Source organism: Physcomitrium patens, chromosome 5 (genome assembly GCF_059467195.1).
Source record: "Physcomitrium patens ecotype Gransden chromosome 5, ASM5946719v1, whole genome shotgun sequence".
NCBI classification, from domain to species: Eukaryota; Viridiplantae; Streptophyta; class Bryopsida; order Funariales; family Funariaceae; genus Physcomitrium; species Physcomitrium patens.
In genome coordinates, this window is record NC_143414.1 from 5,656,830 (window position 1) to 5,678,747 (window position 21,918).

Here is a 21,918-nt window from a genome sequence, read left to right on the forward strand (position 1 = left end):
TTCATATTCACAAACAAATCCTGAAGACAAGACCATGAAAAGAAAGAAAGGGGAGGTGCAGTAGCAAGTCTTCATTTGATGAACAATGCTGCATGTACAGAAGAAGGTACATGATCATGGAAAGTGATTATATATATATATATATATATATATACACACACACATTTGATTTCAAATTTTATTTTGTTTTATTTATTATTTTACAGTTGTGTTTTGTTAGGTTTGGTATTTATTGTATAGAGTTGTGGGTGTGGGTATGGGTGTGCCCAGTCACAGAGGTGGTACTCCCAGCGATGGATTACAATAGAACCCAGTCCTAGAAAAGCAGGCAGGCAATGGAGTGCAATGGGGGGTAGATTGTGCAGCTCCAACATTACTAGTCTCCTTTGGAGACTTTAGCTTCCCAAGCACCAATCTATCTATCTATTCATCTATCTCACAGGAATAGGAGTGTGGCTGCACTCTGTTTGCAGTACCCTTTGAGCTACTCTCATAAACACACACAACAAACAAAAATAAACAGAACACACTTGCTTGCTTACTTACTCTCACACTCACATACATGCATGCATGCAGGCAGGTAGGCAGGCATGTTAAAATAAAAATAAAGGGAGGAAGAAGGAGAAGATGAAAGAATACGAAAGTGAGGTTGAAATGGTCCAATGCATGCACACAGCGTGCCACAGAAGCCAAGCCAAGCCCACCAGGGACCAGGAAGGAGGACCCAGTTCAGCAATAAAAATAAAAATAAAAAACAACAACAACAATACACACTCACACACACTAAGTCATAGCAGAAAGAAGAAGAAGCATAATAATAAGAGGAAGGAGAAAGGGGGGAATCAAGTGGAGTGTTCCTCGCCGCCTGGCTGTCCGAACCGAGCATCCGACTCGCAGGAAAATATTCCAGGAAAAGAGACGGAACACGATCAGGGACAGTCACTAATCGCGGCACGATCCCCTGAGCAGCAGCCTCCCCCCTTGCTTGCTTCCCTCCCTCCCTCCCTCAAGGAAAGGAAAAGAAGAAAGGAAAGGGTGGAAGGTAGGATGGTAGTGTGCTAGCAGCAGGAGAAGGGGATGGATGATGCGACGGAGGAGGACATGATATGAGTGGGTAATAATAATATCAGGCAGGCAAGCAAGCAAGCGAGGGAATGCGAGGGACTGCGAGCGAGGGAGAGAGCGAAAGCGAGAGGGGGAGTGCGATGGGTGGCATGCGTCGCAATCAGACCCGGATCTGGAGAAAGTGCCAGGCAGCGCAAAGCAGGTAGCTTCCTTCCTTCGCATGCGGATGTCGGAACCAGGCCAGCCAGTCAGCTTGGGAATGCAGCTAAGCTAAGCCAGGCCAAACCTGGGTGCGGCACTACTAGTCGTAGTAGGTCATAGTAGTAGTAGTAGTCGTAGTAGTAGTACAGATCCTGATCCTGATGCGACGCTACACGCCAAGGACCACACCCCCACCCTCCCCGATTGATGGCTTGTCTCCATGGCGGTGATGGGTGCGGCCTCTTGTCTTGTAGTAATAGTACTAGTAGTAGTAGTAATAGTTGTTGTTGTAGTAGTAGAGCGTAGACGTGATCGTATCGCGCGGTGAAGAGAGGGGGGCAGAGGAGATTAAACGTGGAGCAAGCGAGGGAGGGGGGGGGGGCCAGCCAGGTGAGTTGAGTTGGATAATGGTGCGTTACGTAGTGGGCGTGGGAGGATGGGCAGGGCGGCACGCTGCACATCCTTAACCCTCGAAACTGTCACAATTCGCGCCCGATCAGCGTCGTGCTCTTCTTGTCTTGCCACTGCCCCTGCTGCTGCTGCTCCTGCTGCGGCCTCGCTCGCGCACAGGCGGCGGACTTGGGTATGGCTGCTACTGCTGCTGCAGGGAAGCTGAACTGACGCCCTTTTTTCTGGCCGTGCTTTGCCTTGGCTTCTCTCGGCTGTTTTCTCAGCTTGTCCTCTAGTCTCCTCTCTCTCGCTGGTCTCCGAAGACTTAGTACAACGCTAGCTTCGCAAGCTGTTGAGACCGGCGCTCTCTTGCGATGGGTTTAATAGTACAAGGAGTGTGTTTCTGTGATCGTCGCTTTTCTCGATCCTCATAATTGAGTTGTTGGTGCGATCTTCGGTTTCAGCGACGAGTTCTTCAACGGTTTAGTGGAGCGGGTGCTTCTTCGCAGAGAGTGCAGACTGTGAGAGGCAGTTTGGGTGGCTAGTAGCGGCGCGCTGCTCATCGTAGAACATGATTTCGTGGGATCTTCTTGAGGAGTGAAGGACCTGGATGGAGGCGCAGTCAGCCGGATCAGGTGCTCCTCGTGGGGATAATAGAGCTGTGGCAAGGGCTCTTTAGAGTGGAAAGCATGTGTTCTAATGGAGAGTAGTGGTGAACTCCCGTTCTTCCCGGGTGTGGCTAGAATGAGCACCACCTAAGTGTCTTGGGAGGTCCTTCTTCAAGGCTCGCTTTCGCATTTTCTGAATCTTTAACGAGGACGGGAGCGTCCAGAAGTAGTGCATGAGCGGTAGTGACCAAAGAAACTGGTCTTTGGATTATCTCAGTTGTCGAGTGCAAAGTGAGCGCGGCTGATCCGTCCCGGTCTACCATGCGGTACTAAGTTCCGGGGCTAGGAGCTAGGGATGCTCGCAGGATTTCAGATTATGCCTATCAGATGGAGCTATTCTCATGACACTTCTGCTGCTGACAGATTTTCGACAAGTTTAGTTCTTACTGTGCAAGCCATGAAAACGAGGTAATTCTTCTTAAACCATAAGCTGTATTCCATTCTGTTGAATTAGAGCAAACTTGTTCATCTGTAAAGAGAGTTGATGTTTCCAGCATCTCCCGGAACGAGGATGCAGTAGACTATGAGGAACCCGACGTAGATCTGTCTTGTAGTATTAATAATCCAGGTAGGTTGCTCGGAGCTTTAAATACAACGACTTCGGTCGGGTTACTGTTCCACTTATACGTCCTCCTATAACTTAACAGTCATGTATCCCGTGTGTCGGTAATTGTGTGGTTCCAAATCTTGACACTTACGAGTTATTTCAACGGTATTCATTAACTCCTCATCGAATTTGACATAAACTCTTGAAACAAATCTGTCACATAGGACGCCAATTGTCTGGTTTGTTTTCTTTAGACATGCAATTTTCTCAATTGGATTACAAGCTACTCTTTCATAGCCGCCATTCTTCACGCTGCGGAGCAATGAAAATGATCGTCTCAGTGCGCTGCGGTTTGAAGTATTGTTTCAACACACATGACTCGTTTTTACAAGTAACATGACGTTATCCCATAACATGTCTCATAGTTCTTCCTGTAGTGGTCACTTCTGTCTCCAGAATTTGACAGTCCTGTGAATGTCCTTTAAAATGTCTAGTTAACTGTTGCTGCTTTGTAGTTCCTTAACGTCAGTTGCGACAATCTAACTCTCTCGGAGTGAGATGATTTTTGTGTAGCTCGTAGAGCATCGTTCGATAACAATGACACTAGAGGACGAAGGGGGAGGAACCAGCGGCTGTGGTGGAAGCTGACAATATCATGTAGTCTGTCGAGGAATTAAGTGCTTACAATGGGACTTTTCCAGTGGGCCGATAAAGAGAAAGTGAAGACGTGAAGAAAGGGAGGAATTGAGGTTATCCTGGGGGGATTGGGATTATCTCTTGGCTGTGGAAGAGTGGGACAGTGGCAGATAGGGAGAACAGCAATACATTTCTCAAGCAGTAGATTAGGAAGTGATTTCTCCATGAGGTAAAGCATCAATGCAGGGTTCAATGACACACAAAGACATCAGTGGAATGTTTACAAATGCTGCCCCATCACCGTCTGGCCCGGTATTGTACCCACTCTTATCTTTAAACTTGATTTTTCAGCTACTTTAATTGATCTCTCTCTAGTGGTAGGAGCTGAAAATTTCTTCGAAAGAATAAACGTACAGAATAAAAAGAGTTAGATATCCAAGGTTCTTCATCTAATACTCACATTTCGTGTGTTGGAATTAGTGGAGTCTTGATTAATGAATTGGGAGTTGTTGATAATGAAGTGCCATGGCTGGGCCCGGGTTTGCAGTTGTCACCTAGAGCCGGCTCGGCATTAAGTCCGGGTGGGCCTTACACGGTAGATATCAGGATGCAACTATCGGTGAGCGATACCAAGTTCTCCGGAAGCAGCACCAATGTCGACGTACTAGCAACTCTTGGCGGCAGCTCCGAGGCCACAGCTTTGAATAAATCCCAAAGCGTGGGAAGCTCTCTTCAGAACCAAAACCTCAGTCAGTTACTCCGTTCAGCACCAGGGTATGGCGCCTCCTCTGCCGACCAGCAGCATGGTGCAACATCCAACTTTACCAAGTCGGTCGGAATGGAGTCGGAGACGCTGGCCATGCTGCAGCGACAGCAGCATGCTGCAACATCCAACTTTCCGAAGTTGGTCGAAATGGAGTCGAAGACGCTGGATATGCTGCAGCGGCAGCAGCAACAACAGCAAGCATCAATTCATCAGCATCAAGAGTATGAGCATCAGGGGAACAACTCAGTTGAGGGGTTAATCTACGACATTTCTGCCGAGACGTCGTCTGGTTGTAGAAGAAGGCGGATACGGGATTGGAGCAGTGACTTTCAGGAGAGGTGCTCGCAAGTCAATTTGGAGGATTGGGCATCTCCACGTAGTACTGATGGAGAGGAGCACATCAGTCTGCATATGCACGACCAATGGAACACTACGAAAAATCATGAGCTCGCCACTGCACTTCAAGATTGTGCTCCTACCACCATCAGAAGCAAAAAGGCCAAGGTCCTGAAGCTACAGCACCACCCGCGGGAGGATCCAAGATGTATAGTGATGTCTTCACCGGTTAGTGCATCTCAAGATAAGTGTAGGACCAACAGCGGTACCACGTGGGAAATTCACCTGCAACAGTGGAACGGCATGCAAAGATCATCGAAACTAGGGGCCGTTGCAACCGGGAAGCATGCAGAAGCCGGGAGCGCGAGTCCTGAGGGACACGGATCAATCTCATTGGGTGCTCCACACGTACTTGTGGATCTCGACGATGAAAAGAAACTTACAGAAATCCACTCAGAAGAAGCTAGAATAAAATCATCTGTGTCCATGACAAGGAGCTCGGAGGACAATATGAAGAGCTTACAAGAAACTCACAGGAATATTGACCTCCATCATCCAAATCCTTGCAGAGTTGCTGGCGCTGGGATAAGCTTTGAGATGGGCTCCAATACTTTCTTATCGAATGGAATGACAAAATCATACGAGACTCGGGAGTTGCCAAATCAGCTCTGCTCTGGCAATGGTTACGTCGGTGGGTCCGCTTTCACTGGGATGGAAGCATGGCCGCAAGGAGGAGGAGGCGCAAACGACTATTTATTGCACACGAGCGCTGCACACATAGCTCATCTGCTCGACTTTCAAATACAAGAGAACCAACGGCATCTGAAACAGGGCATTCTGAACTACCTTCCTGACGACTACATGAGTGGATCAAGGCTCGCAGACACGGTCGACTATGAGACAGGGCTACGGACGGGTTCATCTGGTGTTAACCTGCAGAAGAATGGGTCATCGCTCTGCTACAGTGACTTGAGCATGTTACCAGGACAGGAATTTGCCGCAGCTAATGATACCCTCCTGGATTCTCGATGTAGTTCTGATGAGCATCTTGAAGCTAGAGCTGCGTACGAGATGGCTCGAACTGAGCAACATCAAGCTGGTCTTCTCAGCAAGAGCGGCTTCAAGCGTTCATCTAAAGGAGGTCCTCGTCGGCCAAACATCATCAAAGGGCAATGGAGTCCCGAAGAAGATAGGTATGTTGAGTTCGTTATGTGAGTAACTCCACCAGAATCTTACTAAAAATTGAAGGTGATTATGTGAAGGCTTTGTTATGACTTCTAAACCTTAAAGCGGTTGGGTTACAAGTAATTAGTTTGGTTCTAAAACTAGTTCACAGCACCTATGATGAATGAAATCGATTTGTAACTGCACCTAGTAGGTACTTGGTGGGCCTGGTGGAAATGCATGGACAACAGCGCTGGTCGCTTATTGCCACACAGTTGCCGGGCCGTATTGGAAAGCAGTGTCGAGAGCGCTGGCACAATCATCTCCGACCTGACATTAAGGTAATCACTCATCCCTGCGCATCAAAATTATCCCTCAGCTTCCTAATTTGATTTAGCATCTAGTGCTTCGCTGCTAAGAAGCTGACATGCCTTTAAAAATTGTAATTCTTTGAAATTGAAAATCAGTGAGAACTCGACTGACTTCAGCGTTTCCAGTTGTAAAGGACGTTGATTTGGTTGTTCGATGGCTGTTGCAGCGAGACGGATGGAACACGGAGGAAGAGGAAGCTCTAGTGTCAGCTCACAACAAACTCGGTAACCGTTGGGCAGACATCGCCAAGATGATTCCTGGTCGCACAGAGAATGCCATCAAAAATCACTGGAACGCCACCATGCGACGGAAAGACATGCGACGCAAGCACAGGAGGGTAACGGACGGATCCTCTGACAGTTTAGAAGTTGTTCCGCGCTGCACAATTCTGCGCGATTACCAGCAAAAAGTGGTTGCTCAGCGAGGTGGGCGAAAGGGCAAGGTGCTCAAGTCTCTCGCCACTATCGACAATGAAAGCCGCTTCAACGAAGGCAACCGCAATGACACACAATCTCGTACTTCTGAATTGGGTTCTCCGCATCTGACATGCGATTCCCCTTCTGGCTGGATGTCCAACGAGGTACAATGCACCTCCTCTGCCTTCATACAGTTTTCATGCAGTTATTTTTTGCATGCCAACCATAGACGTATTTCCAAATATTTTCGATCTGTTGCTAGCCTTAGCTGTGCAGGTTTATCTGACTTCATATCTAATACAATACCTTGGTTTTTCTTTGTTGCAGACTGAAAAGCTCTCACTTCCTGCACGCTTTTTGGAAATGAGCACCACAGAACCTGATCACACCATCGTGGACATGAAAATTCGCGCAAGCGATTCGCAAAAAGAATGTGACAGGTCACGAACAACAACGCATCATGCGAAGGGCCTAGCACAAGACAATCCATTTTCCCTAGCGAGGTCTGTGGGTTTCGAGGCATCCTCCGCAAATCCCACAAAATCACTCGTTTCTATTTGGGGTCAAGGAGCAGGGAGCTATTCAAGACCCCCTGTGACTTTTTGGGGTGGTGAACAGTGGGAAGGAGCCGGCTCAGAGGTTTTCTATACAGAACCGGCTGCCTCGGATAGAGTAGAGAATGATGATGCGGCTGTTTGGGTGACTCAAATCAATGTACCTGATTTCGATGTCACACCACGATTCTCAGATGCTGCCCCTGTCTATCAAAGCTCAGATATACGAAACCTCAAGGTCACGGATCAGACCATGACTTTTCAGCTTGGAACCCTAGACCAAATTGTGAACGGCAGCTCCAGGAGCACCAGTAGCCCCCCACCTCTGCTTCCTGACTCCCTCGACGTAGAAGCAGCATCCTCTCAATCCACACAAATTTTGCAACAGGGAAAAAGCACGTTTACAAACAAGGATTTGTCTACCCAAGCGTATCTTCCTTTAAATGCGACTTGTAGTACACTCCAAGGCAGTGACCATTTCCAGACTTCTGTAGTGCTGGAGAAGCACGTTGACAACGCATCGGGTGCAGCAGAAAGTGTCGTTAACTTCGAGCGCACAGGGATTCAGAATGCAGGTGACAATGTGTTGACGCTGCCCGAAAGGATTGGGAATTACGCTCATGAAATCATCAGATCTACGTCGACGCACCCGGACAACATCCTCACTGCCGCCTCCAATATTTGCAAGCCCATGATGGTCGTCGGGCTGAGCAACAACAGAACCATTAACATTCCAAACCATCAACTACCAGTGAACTCCTTCGAAAACACCCATGCAAGTCATGTTCCGAGGCTGCCTATCTTCTTTGGCAACCTGAGTCATGACACATTCAGTTTTCACCACCAGCAGGCGGTGAATCGTGTCACAGGATCTCCTGATCATGATATCAGCGATATCACTAGCATGCTGCTCCCGCGGGTGCTCATATCGTCTATGACGGACGACATCACCTCCGTAACCTCCGGATCCACCTCCTTCTCCAATTCTGACTCCCTCAGCCGGAGGTACTGGAATCAATCACCTCAATCCAGCCCCAAGCGAGGACCAAGCGATCTCGACCTGGTGGAGCTTGTCGCTAAACCTCTAGACCAAGCTCCATACTTGCGAAAGGTAAAGCACCATGCCAGCTCGGAATCACTGAGGGTGAGCTCCAATGTGTGCACGGTGCCCAACGTCTCAGAGAACGGGATAGACATACGTGGTATCAACTTCCATAGCCATGGCCACCACGAGGCGGAGTCTAAACTTATTCACATCTGCAGCAAAATGCGCTCCCAGTGGCAGCTTGGCTGCATTGCCTTAGCCCACAGGTAGAAAATCACTTCTCCTTGTCACTCTGCCTGCTTCTCCATGTTCTACCATTTGCATCGATCAGGTGCAAGCTCCGTGAAATGATCAATCAATATTCGTCCTGAAGTCGAATTTCATGCACATGTAAATTACAGTGTTACCAAGCGCAACTAATAACAGTGTTGTATTGGTAGTAAGAGGTTCTTATTACCATCCTCACCACTCATTCATTGAAGTGTACTTGGTTCAAACCCACTATCATTCGTCTAAGTAAAGTTTTTCATGTCTGGGTAAGTATACTAACATGTCTAATAAGTGACCATGATTTGAAGAACCTCCCTTTGCCGAAGGGACACTAGTTGTTACCTAGCGCTATCATACCAAGTGGATCTCCAACTCGGTTGTTTTTATATTTGTTTTTCATTGTTCCCAGTTTGTTTCGACTTGTGTATGCAACGGAGTGATAATATAAAGCACGAAACGGTGGCGGGTGTCTATTCTTGCACAGTGAATTTCGCATGCTGGGTTGAGTAAAGTGGACCTAATCGTGTATATTTGAGCTGAATTAAGGTGGGTCATGTTGGCATTAGAATGGGCGTAGTGGGTGCAGGAGAGGTGTATGCAGTGGTGGCGGTGACGAGCCAGGACTTCTCACAGGCCACGAACGCAGTCAATTTTGCTGTGGAATGCCTCCAGAGTGAAGTATCAGCCTTCCTGCATCAAGATGTCCTTCTCTAGCCCTGTCTCTTATCTAGACGTTTCTGTTTAGTGGTCAGTTCCTAACACACGCAGAAGATCTGCTTAAAAAGCATTAAAACAATTAGTGGCAAAATGACATTCTGAGAAGCTTTAAGTAATCCACTAATCCTCTGGTATCCCTTATCTCTGGGCCTTGTCATCTCGTCTGCCTGCAATGACTCATTGAGACCACGCAATGGGTTATACCAATTTTCGTCTTGCTATTATGATGCGCATTGTTATCAAGATCCGACGAATCTGAACAAAAACTGGCCAAGTTGAAGCTCGAGAAGCAGCAGCGTTTCTCATTATAATCGAGTCCCATTAAATGACTTGATGTAGAAGATAATTGTGGAGAACTATAATAACTCGCCACTGTGTGTACGAAGAGCATTAATCAAGACACAGAGGTCAAGACATCTAACGAAATCTGCACTGTCATGTCCCCGCACTGTACAACTTCTTACAACAGTTTACTTTTTGCCCAGCCTCCTCAACACCAAACGCCGAATGGTAGGTTTCCTGACGATGTTCCAGGGGCCTTTCTTGACTTGTGTCAATATTCAATGCTTCGAGGTCGGCGTAGGATTTGTCAAGAGATCACACCCATCTCGGAGAGAGCACAAAAAGCGAGAGCCTCTCCTCATCAACAAGGTTCCTAACGAACTGCATCGATGAGTGCAGGATCAATGATACCAGACCCGATGTTTCCATCCGAAAACGATGAAACTGTTGCAATAATTCTAGAGTTTGTGTCCACGATCATCTGCCCCTGGATACAGCAAAACTTCATCTGTAACATCTCACTTGGGACAACATGCTGCTGCCATCCAGAGCACACAGTTCCTCGTCACACTGGCAAGGTCTCACATTCACCACTCACATTCCTTTCATAATCCAATGTTAGAATAAAACAAAATATTTCAGGTTTTGCTTGTTTTGTTTTGCTCTTGTTCCCTTTGGTTTATTTTGAGGTACTTTGTCTCAATCCAATTGATATTGAAATTAACTAAAGATAACCAAGGTTGCATTATTAGGTCATTTCCCTACCACTTTTAGCTCAAAATGTTATAAAAAGAAAGAAAAATGAAAAAAGAAAAAGAAAGAGTTATGGAAGATGGAAAGTTTGAAATTGCATGAGGGTAGGATTTGTTCTTAACATGATGCATTTTATATATATATATATATATATATATATATATAGTGAGAGTACTATGCCTACTTATGTCACAATGTAAATTATTATTTACTTCTCAAAAAATTGAGATTTATGCAGCATCTATATTCTTGTTTATAGAGGCATTTGTTTTATCAAGTAAAGTTGAGCGAATATAATATATAAAAAATATTGCACATATATAGAGATGGACAAATAAATAGGTATTAGGTATGAATTTTGTATCAAAAATTTAAACATGTTCATATAAATAACTATTAATGAAAAAAATATGAGACAAAAATTCTCTAAATTAAATATGATCAGAATTTATCCTAATTGAAAAAATTATAAAAAAATTAGAATATAATTTATTAATAATTTGATATAATTTTAATTTTCATACAATATAAAATATTATTTTAAAATTTAAAATACTCATAAAAAATTACTAGATATGTAATGATATATGTAGATACAAGTTATTGCAGTACACATGTGTGTGCATATATTTTTCTATTTCTTTCTTACTAAGTTATAATTTATATCATTTAAACTTATTTTACTAAAATAATAAAAAATAATATTTATTAAGTACTTTGTGTACATTATTTATAAAGTAATTAATTACATTTAAAAATATTATACCAGTATTTTTATTTGACTATTCAATAATGAGTTATTTGAAAAAATATCAAATAATTTATCAAAATCTTGAAATGAGACAGTAGTAAAAAATATAAAATATAAAAATTATCCATCTTATATAATCTCTTTAAAAATTTAAATGCAATTTTATTATTTTTAAAATGAAATAAAAAAGAATGTAGATATTAAATTCTTTAAAAATAAAAGATTATTTATGTAATCATATATATAAAGATGTACAATTTGATGTTTTTAATGAAATAGATTTTTTTTTAATAATAATTTTTTTAAACCTTTATTTAGAAATTTAAATAAATATATTTATTATAAAATCAAAAAAAAAAAAAAACATATACACATACACATACACACACAGATTTTTAAACATAATTATTATTGAATGCTTAATTTTTAATTTTAAGTTAATTGCAGAACATATTATACATTTTTTTTAATTCCAATATTTAAGATTGCATAAAATTAACTATAAAAAATTATATGCTGTATGAAATTAATTATAGCTTTATTTTAATACATTTTAAAATAAATATATTTAGTAAAATTTTCTTATTAAAAAATTAAAATTTTAAGAAAATATGCTGTATTTTCTGTCATGTTTTATATGGCAAATATGTCAAGAATAATTATAAAATATATATGAAAATCAAAAAATAAAAGAATAAAAATGTATTGTTGAGACATTACACTTTATTATCAATAAGAGCCAAAAATCTTCCATCTTCATTTAAAGACCTTGTTCAATAAGGGGAATCCTACAAAAAGAAAGCCATAGTTGAGGAATACAACTAGTGCAAGAATGGCCCATCTCTTTTAAGTGATCCTTCAAAAAATTGAATCTAATCTAAAAAATCTTATTACACTCTAATCAACTTCAAATAAACCTTAAAAATTATTTAAAAAATCTAATTCAATCCTAAGGAAATTATAAAAAATGCTAAAGAGATCTTGAAGAAATATTTAAAAAATATTTAAAAAATAAAAATAAATTTTAATTAAACTTCAATTAAATTATAATCAAATTTTAATCAAATCCTAAATAGATCCTAAAAACTCCTATAGCAAATTTTAAATCTCAAAAATTTTAAATTTTATTGTTAATCTTGAATCAAAAATTCTTATGCCTTTTAGTTAAATAATCTAAAATATTTAAACAAAATTTAAAAGATATTAAACATATAGATCAAGAGAAAATACTTCTAATTTGCTTGAGTGTTGGCCATCTTCCTTCTTCGTCCTCAATGGTAACCTTCTAGTATCCATAGCTCTTATTTGAACTATTCAATTACTCTTAAAATTTTTTACTTTATTAAAAATTAAGTCAACTATTAGTATGTATAATTTTTTTTTAATTCAAACAACGAATTGCTCAAAACTATAGAAACCTTCATAACCTTTATAATCTAATTTCTAAGATTCTAATATAATTAATTATTAATTATATTTAATTTGATCAATTAATTAAATTTAATTTCATAAAATGCATTTATCACAACTATTTTTTATAAATTCATAAAATTTTACTTGTAGATTTACTTAAATAATTACATAATTTTCTAAAATTTAATATTTCCATTATTCTACAAAATAAAATAAAATAAAAACTCAAATCAATCCTAACTTTGTAAAGCTCTTAATGTCATTATAAACTCAAATAGCTCAAAACCAACACTCAAAAAAATAATATTATGTTTTTTTTCAAATCCTACTCTTTGATTTAGAGAAGAACCCCACATTTGATATAGGTGTATAATTATGTGCCTCAAGGTTTGATCTTAACCTTAGTTTAGAACTTGTCTTCTCTCAATATCAATCTGAGTTTTTTAAAAGAAATGTTTATAAAAAGGCACTCTTTACTTTTATCTAAAAATACCTATACTGTTATTTTTGCAAAAATAATTTATTGTGTAAAATTTATGGCCCTACAAAATAAGTAGATTTTTTTTTTTTTTTTTTTTTTTTTTTTTTTAAATCAAAGGCAACATTAACATTAAATTGTTTTTACTACCTTCCTTATTTATGAGTGTTTCTAGAATAATTTTTTAATATATTTTAAAACAATCTCTTTAATATTATAATCCTTCTATTTCTCTTTTTTCCAATAGCCATGTTATTAACATATATAAAGACATCTACAGCCAAAAGAAGATAGTGCTTCCAAAAAAATGTTGTGAAAAAATGAGATCTTGATAAATTTAATCTTTGGATAAGATGTAAGATTTTTTAATCTTATTAAAAATAAAGGATGATGTCCATCCCTCTTAAATTTTAGAAGTTTCTAAAGGTTTTAAAATTAGCTTATTTTGGAACAAAACGAGATTTTATTTTTAGAGTTTTTAGAACAAGAATAATTGCTCTATATTCAATTCATAAGAAGCTTTTGTACCCCAAAAATTGTTTTGCATGCATAATGTCTATTAAAAAGATACTTATTAGAGTAGTTTAAAATGCATCTTTTTTGTATTTTAAATAAAGAAATTGCTTTCTAGTATCACAAATTTTGACTAAGCAAAAGCAAGACTACAACCAAGATATATTAGAAGAAGAAACTAATCGCCATTTTATACCCAAGCTTGTTTAAAATTCAAAGTTGTAATGTTTGAATTATTATCAATAAATTATTGGTTGAGTGATTTGAGATTGGTGTTAGTATAAAAACATTCGAAGATGAGGTAGATGTAACTTATAGATTTCAACCCATCAACACAGGTTCAATTTGACAAGTTTTACTGCAATCTGTGAGTTAAAGAGAATTGCAATAAGATAATTTACTCAAAAACTATGTGTTGAATTAACATTTCGATTATTGGATGATCTCTAATAAATCTGACACAAGGATGGAGAGGGGTATGATTTTCTATGGAGATAATTCTAAACTTCGTACTTCTACCGCAAATTATCTAACATGGAGTCTATTTTAGAAGGGCTGATGTGGCTTGCCTCAACCAGCTGATACAGGAAGTTGCGGTGAAAGTGTTACAAAGATTTGTTAACGCAGAAGGTCAAATCCTCAAAACAAATTCACATTAACATCAACTCCAAAGCCCACAGAAAAGTTCCACAATTCCATTCGAATAGTAAAAAGGTCATGTTTTAGAGTCATTGCATAATAAAAATAAAAATAGAACAAAAATTAGTCGTGGTGGGCTGTATCCAGTAGTTATATTTTCTTATATTACCATTTGCAAGACAGTCGGTTACTGCCTACACCTCATAATGAAACATGCGTTGATGTGCAGAGCTAGTTTCAGAGGAAGTAACAGATCACGATGTAGATCCACTGGACGTCAGGATAGACATTGCGGTGATAACACAGTTCTGAAGTATAGGATTTAAAAACGTACTAGCCATACATGTCTCAACAGTAGGAATAATAGAAGTTTCTATGTTGCATTCAGAAAAGGTGAGAAAATAGAGACGACTGAAACAATAAGATGATATCATTTGGTGATGATAGGTGACAATATACATGTTAATTACATAAACTCTAGTATCCCAATGGCTTGTTGACAGGATGAACTTAAAAAATAAAAATAAATAAAAACTGTGTGTACATAGCTGCCCCAATAGCTTACAGCCTCACTAAGGTACTACGACATTCGATGGGCAAGCACTTCTGGCGATGTGAAACTTGGGTTCCTGTGGCACAGTTAGCTTCCTGGTAGATCTGCAGTGGAAAGCCAGAACGACTGTTATTAATTTACGAGCAATACTTTGAAGACATATGATTCAGCAAAATACGAAGTGGTGCAAGAGCTGTGCACTTACCGATGTGGCTTGAATGGGCGATCGAATAGAGGGGCCTTTTGTGCTGGAGGGATCACAGCTTTAGCAACCGTACCTTCAACCTCCTTGTCACCCTGCGTAGACGAATATAAATACAGCATGCTTAAAATGACATTATCGACATAATCGAATATGGATCGATAAACCGAGATAAAGCTCCCATGTAGCTCTTCATGGAGAGACTAGGAAGGAACAGAGAAATTTTCACCGTAATCTTAGCACATACCCGTTTAGCAGAAAACCCATGAGAACTGCCAGGTTTCAACAATCTCCCTGGGATCTGTAGTCAGGTTCACCAAGTCCATTCACAAGAATGTAGAACGTTAAAACACAGAAAACCAGGATTCGAGACGAACACACGGTGATGTACATGCAAATCGTAGAGAATTTGAACATTGCTCATTACAGCACACAACGCACACAACCATCCTCCCGAGCAGCGAACGCAGTGAGTGCAGACTCCCAAAATAATCTTAGTCATGGCCCTTGGGATTATCGTCACTACATCCACAAAAATTTACCTTCGGCTCTGCTACCGCAAGACCTTGAAAGGCGGAGTGAAATCCTTCCTTGGCTGCTCTGTGTTTCTCCACTTTCTTCGAGAATTCCTGCTCCTTAGCCGCCCCCCTCTCCTGCACACGGTAAATAGTCGAAAAGTTTAAAAGATCAGCAGCATTGTGATGAGTGCGAAGTGTCCTTACTGACTCCACATGATCAGCACAGTGCATGAGATCTATCGACAAAGGCAGGCTGAAATAAGGTTCACCTGCGTGCGCAGCCGAAATGGTTGCGGATTGGTTACTCGTGGATTGGTGACTCTCCAGGCAAGTGAAAGTCGTTTCATTCTAGGCCTAGGAAGGTGAGGTGATTTAGAAACAGCGGAAGTCTTGGCATGGCAAATCTGCAGTGATGGCTGCTGTCAGTCGAGGATGGAGGGTAGATAAGTTAAAACGATCGAGCTAAACCTCTGATGAAATAATGAACACATGAATATGCTCAAGTAACTGGAGGTGTATTCAATAGGTGAGAAATGACCTTTTTGGACATTGATTTACAGGTATCGCTCTTGGCAAAATTGGCTCTCTTGCTGGCTGCTTCCAGCAACAACTCTCTACTGTTCCTGCAAGAGCCAATGCGAGAAAAGAATCCAACCCATCACCATTCCGTTGGGGACATTGGCAATGGTCAAGGGAATTTGAAAAAAACGAAAATTAGGGAAGCTTACCCCTTCCTTCCGTGCTTGCTCTGTGCCAGTTCCAAGTCACTTAAATTTCTCGTCTCCAAGTAATCCATATTTTCGCAGGCCACCTCGCAGTCCATTCCTGCTGCATTCGGTTGTTCATCTAGTCCATTTATAGAACTATTCGCCAAGCCCATTCCGGAGATCCCGGCAGCCTTGTCACTGGTCGACGAGCCTCCCACCCTTTCTACAGCAACACCAGAAGAAAGAGACTGCTTAGGTTCGACAATCCTGGATTCCCCCGCCAATGAGACAATCTTGAAATCCTCGTCTTCAGGCTGGGTCACCTCAGGGATTGCACATGCATTGAGGGACTCATGAATTATCTGTTCCTCCAGCAAAGTTGTTTGAGCACGGTCCAAAGTCATCCTCAGGAAGCTATCGTCCAAGGAAGCTTGGAAATGGTCATTGACATTGGAATAATGTTTGTTTTCTCCAACAACGGAAGTGTCTGTGACAGCTTGGTGCGCGTCATGGAGATCAGCATGATTACAACCCTCATCACCCTTCTGAGCTTTATCACACTGCAGCCTGGATTTCCCTAGTGTTATTTCTTCATTACATGTCCCCACTCCGGCAAGAGAAGGCGCGGCGTTTATAGCCGATCCCGGAATGCCATTACTGGCATTGAGATACTTCCTAGCAGGCGCTGCAGACAAGGAACTAGGGTCAATGGCAGCGCATATCGAGGATTTGGAGTGGTGGCCAGTGTTGGGTAACCCAGTTTTTTCGGTGCAGGCCATGACCTGGTGCCCTGAGATAGGTTCCGTCACGATGATTTTATACGCAGACGCTGTGGAGCCATCATCCTCGCCTGTCGGTGAACAAGCTACGATGACAGCGTTTAATTTCAGGACATTCACAGCTACTCCAGAGGCAATATTTGTTCCAAATGGTTTAAGTGCATTTGGTTTCATTAAGACTTTCTTATCAGCCGAGGAGTCATCGTAATTGTTCTTTGTCATGCAGGGATCTCCCGAGAACTTCGGAATGTGATGTACATCACTAGCGCCAGCAGTTCGCCTCGGCTCGAGGAACTTCTGGCTGCACTGACGGGCAAGCGCTGGCCTCTCTTCAGGACCTTGACGGGTAGATTTCTCAACAATTGAAGTAGAAGCATCAGCGATTTGAATGGGGTTCGCAGAAGGATTAGGATCTTCATTCTCAGATGCTCGCGATGTCTTGACAAGACGTATGGATCTCAGTGATGCATTGCCATCCTTACCCTGAAACTGGGGAGTGCTGTCATACGCATTATTCTTTACATTCAAGCTCTTGCTTGTTAATGGGCTCATTGAGTCTGACACGGTCCCAATGAGTCCTTTCTTGGCACTGCAGTGATGAGGTACCAAGTCAAACCAATGTCTCACCACAACCCTATTCTAGATCCAGGCGTTCACAAAGTACAAGACAGGAGACAGAACTCAAATCAGGGAACAGGGTACAAATTAGAGACTAGTCACGTAGACAGGAATACGCAAACAATTGATCCAGCATATCAAAACCCAAATTTGATGAGAAATCAGGAGAGCGAATGGTAGAGAAAGGCAAATTTATTGCACCGAGATTTTTACAAGGCTTCACATTAACCCACATTGTATTATCATCTATGTGAAGTGCAAACTGAAGTTCTGAACATCTGGAGGACAACTTTAGTGACATTCCTGGCGATGTCATATAAACATACTTTTCGATAGTATACAATGCCTAGCATACGACCTAATCTATCGTTCAGTGAGACAGGTATACCCGCGAGCACAAGGAGGGGAAGTATACAAGTTAATAACCCTCTCTGAGCCCGCGAGACCAGCAAGATGAGAAAGGAAATTGACTAGCCAGGACTTTAAGATTAGACACGATGAAGGGCAGCAAGAAGGTAGAACTTTCATAGGACCTGCCAACAGCTTTTTCCGCAGGAAGTGGAGACTTGATTGGTGCTTGCTGTTGTATTACGGGAGCTGCTTTCGAGGTACCCTGCGCTGCAACCTAGAATTACCAGCTACAACGAAAGATCAGATTCTTGCATAGTCAGATCCCTCTGGGCAGCTTTCAGATCGTCCAGAAGCACACACCTACACACCGGAAGATGACCTTCAATGGGTCACGGTTAGCTGTGGGAATGGATAAGGGCGATGTACTTACCGTGTGTTCCTTCCGTGTCAGCAGGTTCACCTCTTCAACGAGCACTGCTTTCTTGAGCTGTATGCCTGGGAAACCACATCGACTAGCAGATGTCGGCTCAATTACACACAAGATATGAATCATATGGTTTGAGACAAGGCAAACGTCGACTGCGACGACATGTTGTAGCATGACTGAGGGAGTTGGGATTATGTCTATGATTCCAGGATTTACAGCACTACGAACAGGAGGAATGATGGTTGGGAGCCGCTCGGTCTGGAATTATCTGTCCTTAAAAGAACTCGACGGTTGAACATAAAGTTGAACTTTGAGGAGAACACAGAAGTTACGCTCTACACCCAACCTTTCCTAATGCATCCCCAAGTGAAGAAACAGCCTGTGTAAGCTCATAAGTAACGAGGAGGTGAAGCCACGGGCATACCAGGATTGGCCAAGAAGTACGCATCCGGGTCAATAGGCTCCTCAGGTGCAGTAAAATCGTGAAACTTCGGTGCTAGAAAGCTCTCGTAGAAGTCGTCGGTCTGAAAATTTCCATCGCAGTTACCCCCAAACGCAGAGTCTATCGACCCCATTCTCCCCACCACCTTCCGTGGACCCAGCTCCACCAACTACCTTATCAAATTCCGGTGATAACTCGCACCGTCTCCCCCTCTCGAAACCCAAAACAAACAGACATTCCACACTCACAACACGCACGTTCTCGACGTCGTTGCATAAAGCCTCACCATTCCCACAAACATTCCGCAACGACCACGACACATGAGCTCCAAACGCAAAAGTACACTATCACCTCCAAGAAGGGCGCGATTCTGTGACCTAGACCTGGAGATGCAAGCAAACGCGGCAAATGTGGGTGGAAGAAACAGAATCGGAATTCTGGAAGTGAACTAGGGCGTGCGCCAATGAGGATATACGAGCCCCGAATTCTTCAAAAATTGAAGCTCAAACGGCTACTTTCGGCGGCGTCACGACAGTTGTCGTAGAGGGCGAGTAATGTCAGCGGCGGTTGTTGTAATGCCCAGTCCTGAATCGCGGGTTGGTGGGGGAGGGGGACCCGCTGAGGATCCAACGTGGAATATCGTGCCACGGTGGCAACTTCGAAATGTTTCAGACTGTTATTCCGAATGGGATCTCCCATTTTGTGAAATGAATAAGCAAATTAAGCATTCAATTTTTTGTTAAAATCACATTAGATGATTTATTTTTATTTATTTATATATATAAATATATATATATATACACTTACACACACACACACAGGGGAATGATAAAGTGATCCAAATTTTTACTAAAGTGACCCACCTTTACTATCATTCCATCCTTGCAGTGCCCCTCCCTATTTCCAGCATGGAGGACGAAGGTCGGAGGGCAGTTCCTATGTTCCTTGAATCATGTTGCACCAAAAAGTCTATTACTTATCCAGTCAATAGTAGCCCCCCCCCCCCCCCTATTGGCTCAACTTGTATTGTGCACTATCCATTGATAAGCCTACATTGGTATTTCTCACAAAGGGGGGCGCTCTCATTTCTTGTAGAAAAGAAGAAGGTTTTGCTCCTAAGTAGCCCTTATTTAGTATGAGCTCTGCCAAATGTCAAGCGACCTACTCTATTAAACTAGGAAATCAATGACATTAATTTCCAATGAAGGCTCTTACATTTTTTTTTTTTTTTCTACTGTGGCAACTTCATTTTAATTTTTATATTAGAGACTTCAATGGCTATGTTGTCATTTGAATTTTTTGTAGATTACTTTGATCTTCCATACTCTTGTTGTTATAAAGTCAAGAATTAGAGAAGCGATTTTCACCTAATTCCTTCAAAGAAAAGTTGTACATTTTATTTCCAATTATGTAAGTAAAATGCTAGGCACTTACATTTGGATTTGTGCTCATATTAAAGAGGTATGATTTGTTGAATTGAACATATTAAAGTTGCTAGATTGGTGCTCCATCGGATAGAACCTATTAGGATATAAACATTAACTTCCTAACTAATTAGAACAAATAGAGTGATAGGTACTTAATCCTAGATATCAATCCAAATATAAATAAGATATCTATCAAATATAGGTAACTCTTATTGTATAAAAATAATTCTTTGTAAATGGAACTAGAGTTCACTTATTTTATCACTTGTATTGGTGTCCTAGCATTTGAGGTTAATCTTTGTGTTTGGTAATTTTTTACTCTTGTTGTGAATTATAGAACATTGTCGGTCATTGGTACTATATGCTCATTTTTTTTGTTTCATAATCTTAATTCATCAAGCAAGAATCAATATGATATCAGAGCAAATAATGTGAGAGAGAGAATTCAAACTACAAGAGTGAACTATGGAAGTAATGGACTTGATTATTGCAACTTCTAAGATGCTTGCAGGGCCCAATAACTATAAGATATGGAGTAGCACAATTTGGAGCATGATAGAAAATGAAGACCTATTGGACGTGATGGTTCCAAGTAAAATCATACAAAAGGAGGCTTCACCATCAATTAACAACACCTTATTAAGCTCAGTCTTGATGGAGAGAAAAGAAATGGGAAGTATTGATCAAGTAGATGACTGTGTCTGAGAAACTAATTTAACAAAGCAAAAACATAAAATCCTCTATAGACAAAGCATAGAAGCCATGAGATTCTTCCAGCTATCATTATCAAAAATAGTAAAATCCTATATCCTTGATACTTCTAACCCTATTATAGCTTGGAAAATCTTAGAAAATATATATTCAACAAAAAGAATAGTAGATATGATGAGAATACTAGGCAAGTGGGAAAATATCAAGATAATAAAGAATATGATAGTATCCGTCTTCGTCCAATATATATACAACTTATTGAATTACTTAAAAGAAATTAATGAATTGCCAAAGGAGATTGTAATTGTACATAAGATTTTTAAGAATCTACTTAAAAAATATGAAATATTTGTAAGGATACTTTAATAAAAAAAGTAACGCCAATTCTATCAAATCTGAAAAATATACTTCATATGAAAGAACTTGAGATAGAATTAAGATTAAGGCATAATGAAAAAACATTTATGATGAATACAAAGAATATTCCATGAAGAACTTTCATTGGATTCAAAAATCTAAACTAATTAAGGAATAATTTTCAAAGAATACCTTCTCAAACTTGGACCATTGTTGGAGAATAACATACAACAATCATATATTACTAATGTGGCAAATCAAGGCATATAGCAAGGTATTATTGAGCTTCTGAACCAATCAATGAGTATCAACAACCACACAAAGCAAATCAAATATCTGTTGATAAATTTCCTTCACATAGTCAAATTCATATACACATTAAACAACAAATGAGAAATAAATTACAACTAAGATCTATTATTGGTATATTTATTAGCTATGATAAATATACTAAAGGATATAAAATATATTTTCATCATTTCAAGAAGATCATAATCTCAAGAAATGTGATATTTGAAGAAAATAAATTTATAGACTATAAAAAAACTCAAGATGAAAATCTTACAAACAAAAGTATAGAAATAGAGATATCAATAGAAGAAGTTCAATATCATAATGAATTATCAAAATTACAAGTATAAGATTTTTCAACCAATAAAAATTCTATCTTAGAAGATTTTTATAATATATCCAATTTACAAGAAAATATAGAAATTGATGATCAAATAGAATCTGAAAATGAAATAGAAAATCTTTCTAAAAATACACCTCTATCTAAATTTCAATAACATAATATAAGCCAAAATATATCTAATTTTAGCTATACTCTAAGTATTAAAATTGATGAATG

The 21,918-nt window shown here is 40.4% G+C and overlaps 2 protein-coding genes across 4 annotated transcripts; one reads left to right on the forward strand and one right to left on the reverse strand.

Moving 5' to 3' along the window:
- The first annotated feature begins 1,631 nt into the window (after nt 1–1,631).
- Nucleotides 1,632–9,288, forward strand: LOC112282891 (uncharacterized). 2 transcript variants are annotated; one of them, XM_024521031.3, is made up of 7 exons: nt 1,632–2,732; nt 3,445–3,819; nt 4,055–5,802; nt 5,988–6,114; nt 6,312–6,725; nt 6,889–8,426; nt 8,997–9,288. In XM_024521031.3, exons 2-7 carry the CDS (start codon nt 3,748–3,750, stop codon nt 9,142–9,144), a joined length of 4,047 nt encoding a protein of 1,348 aa, XP_024376799.1. In that variant the 5' UTR covers nt 1,632–2,732; nt 3,445–3,747; the 3' UTR covers nt 9,145–9,288. The 2 variants fall into 2 exon arrangements, with proteins under 2 accessions (XP_024376799.1, XP_024376798.1); XM_024521030.3 differs by having other exon boundaries at nt 1,657–2,732; nt 5,985–6,114.
- Nucleotides 9,289–14,388: 5,100 nt separating this feature from the next.
- On the reverse strand, nt 14,389–19,015 carry LOC112282072 (uncharacterized). Of its 2 annotated transcripts, none has more exons than XM_024519258.2 (10): nt 18,556–19,015; nt 18,135–18,199; nt 17,887–17,978; nt 15,978–17,324; nt 15,788–15,872; nt 15,519–15,653; nt 15,274–15,384; nt 14,979–15,032; nt 14,735–14,826; nt 14,389–14,633 (listed from the first exon to the last, which is right to left on the reverse strand). In XM_024519258.2, exons 1-10 carry the CDS (start codon nt 18,704–18,706, stop codon nt 14,549–14,551), a joined length of 2,217 nt encoding a protein of 738 aa, XP_024375026.1. In that variant the 5' UTR covers nt 18,707–19,015; the 3' UTR covers nt 14,389–14,548. The 2 variants fall into 2 exon arrangements, with proteins under 2 accessions (XP_024375026.1, XP_024375025.1); XM_024519257.2 differs by having other exon boundaries at nt 14,389–14,655.
- Nucleotides 19,016–21,918: the final 2,903 nt, after the last annotated feature.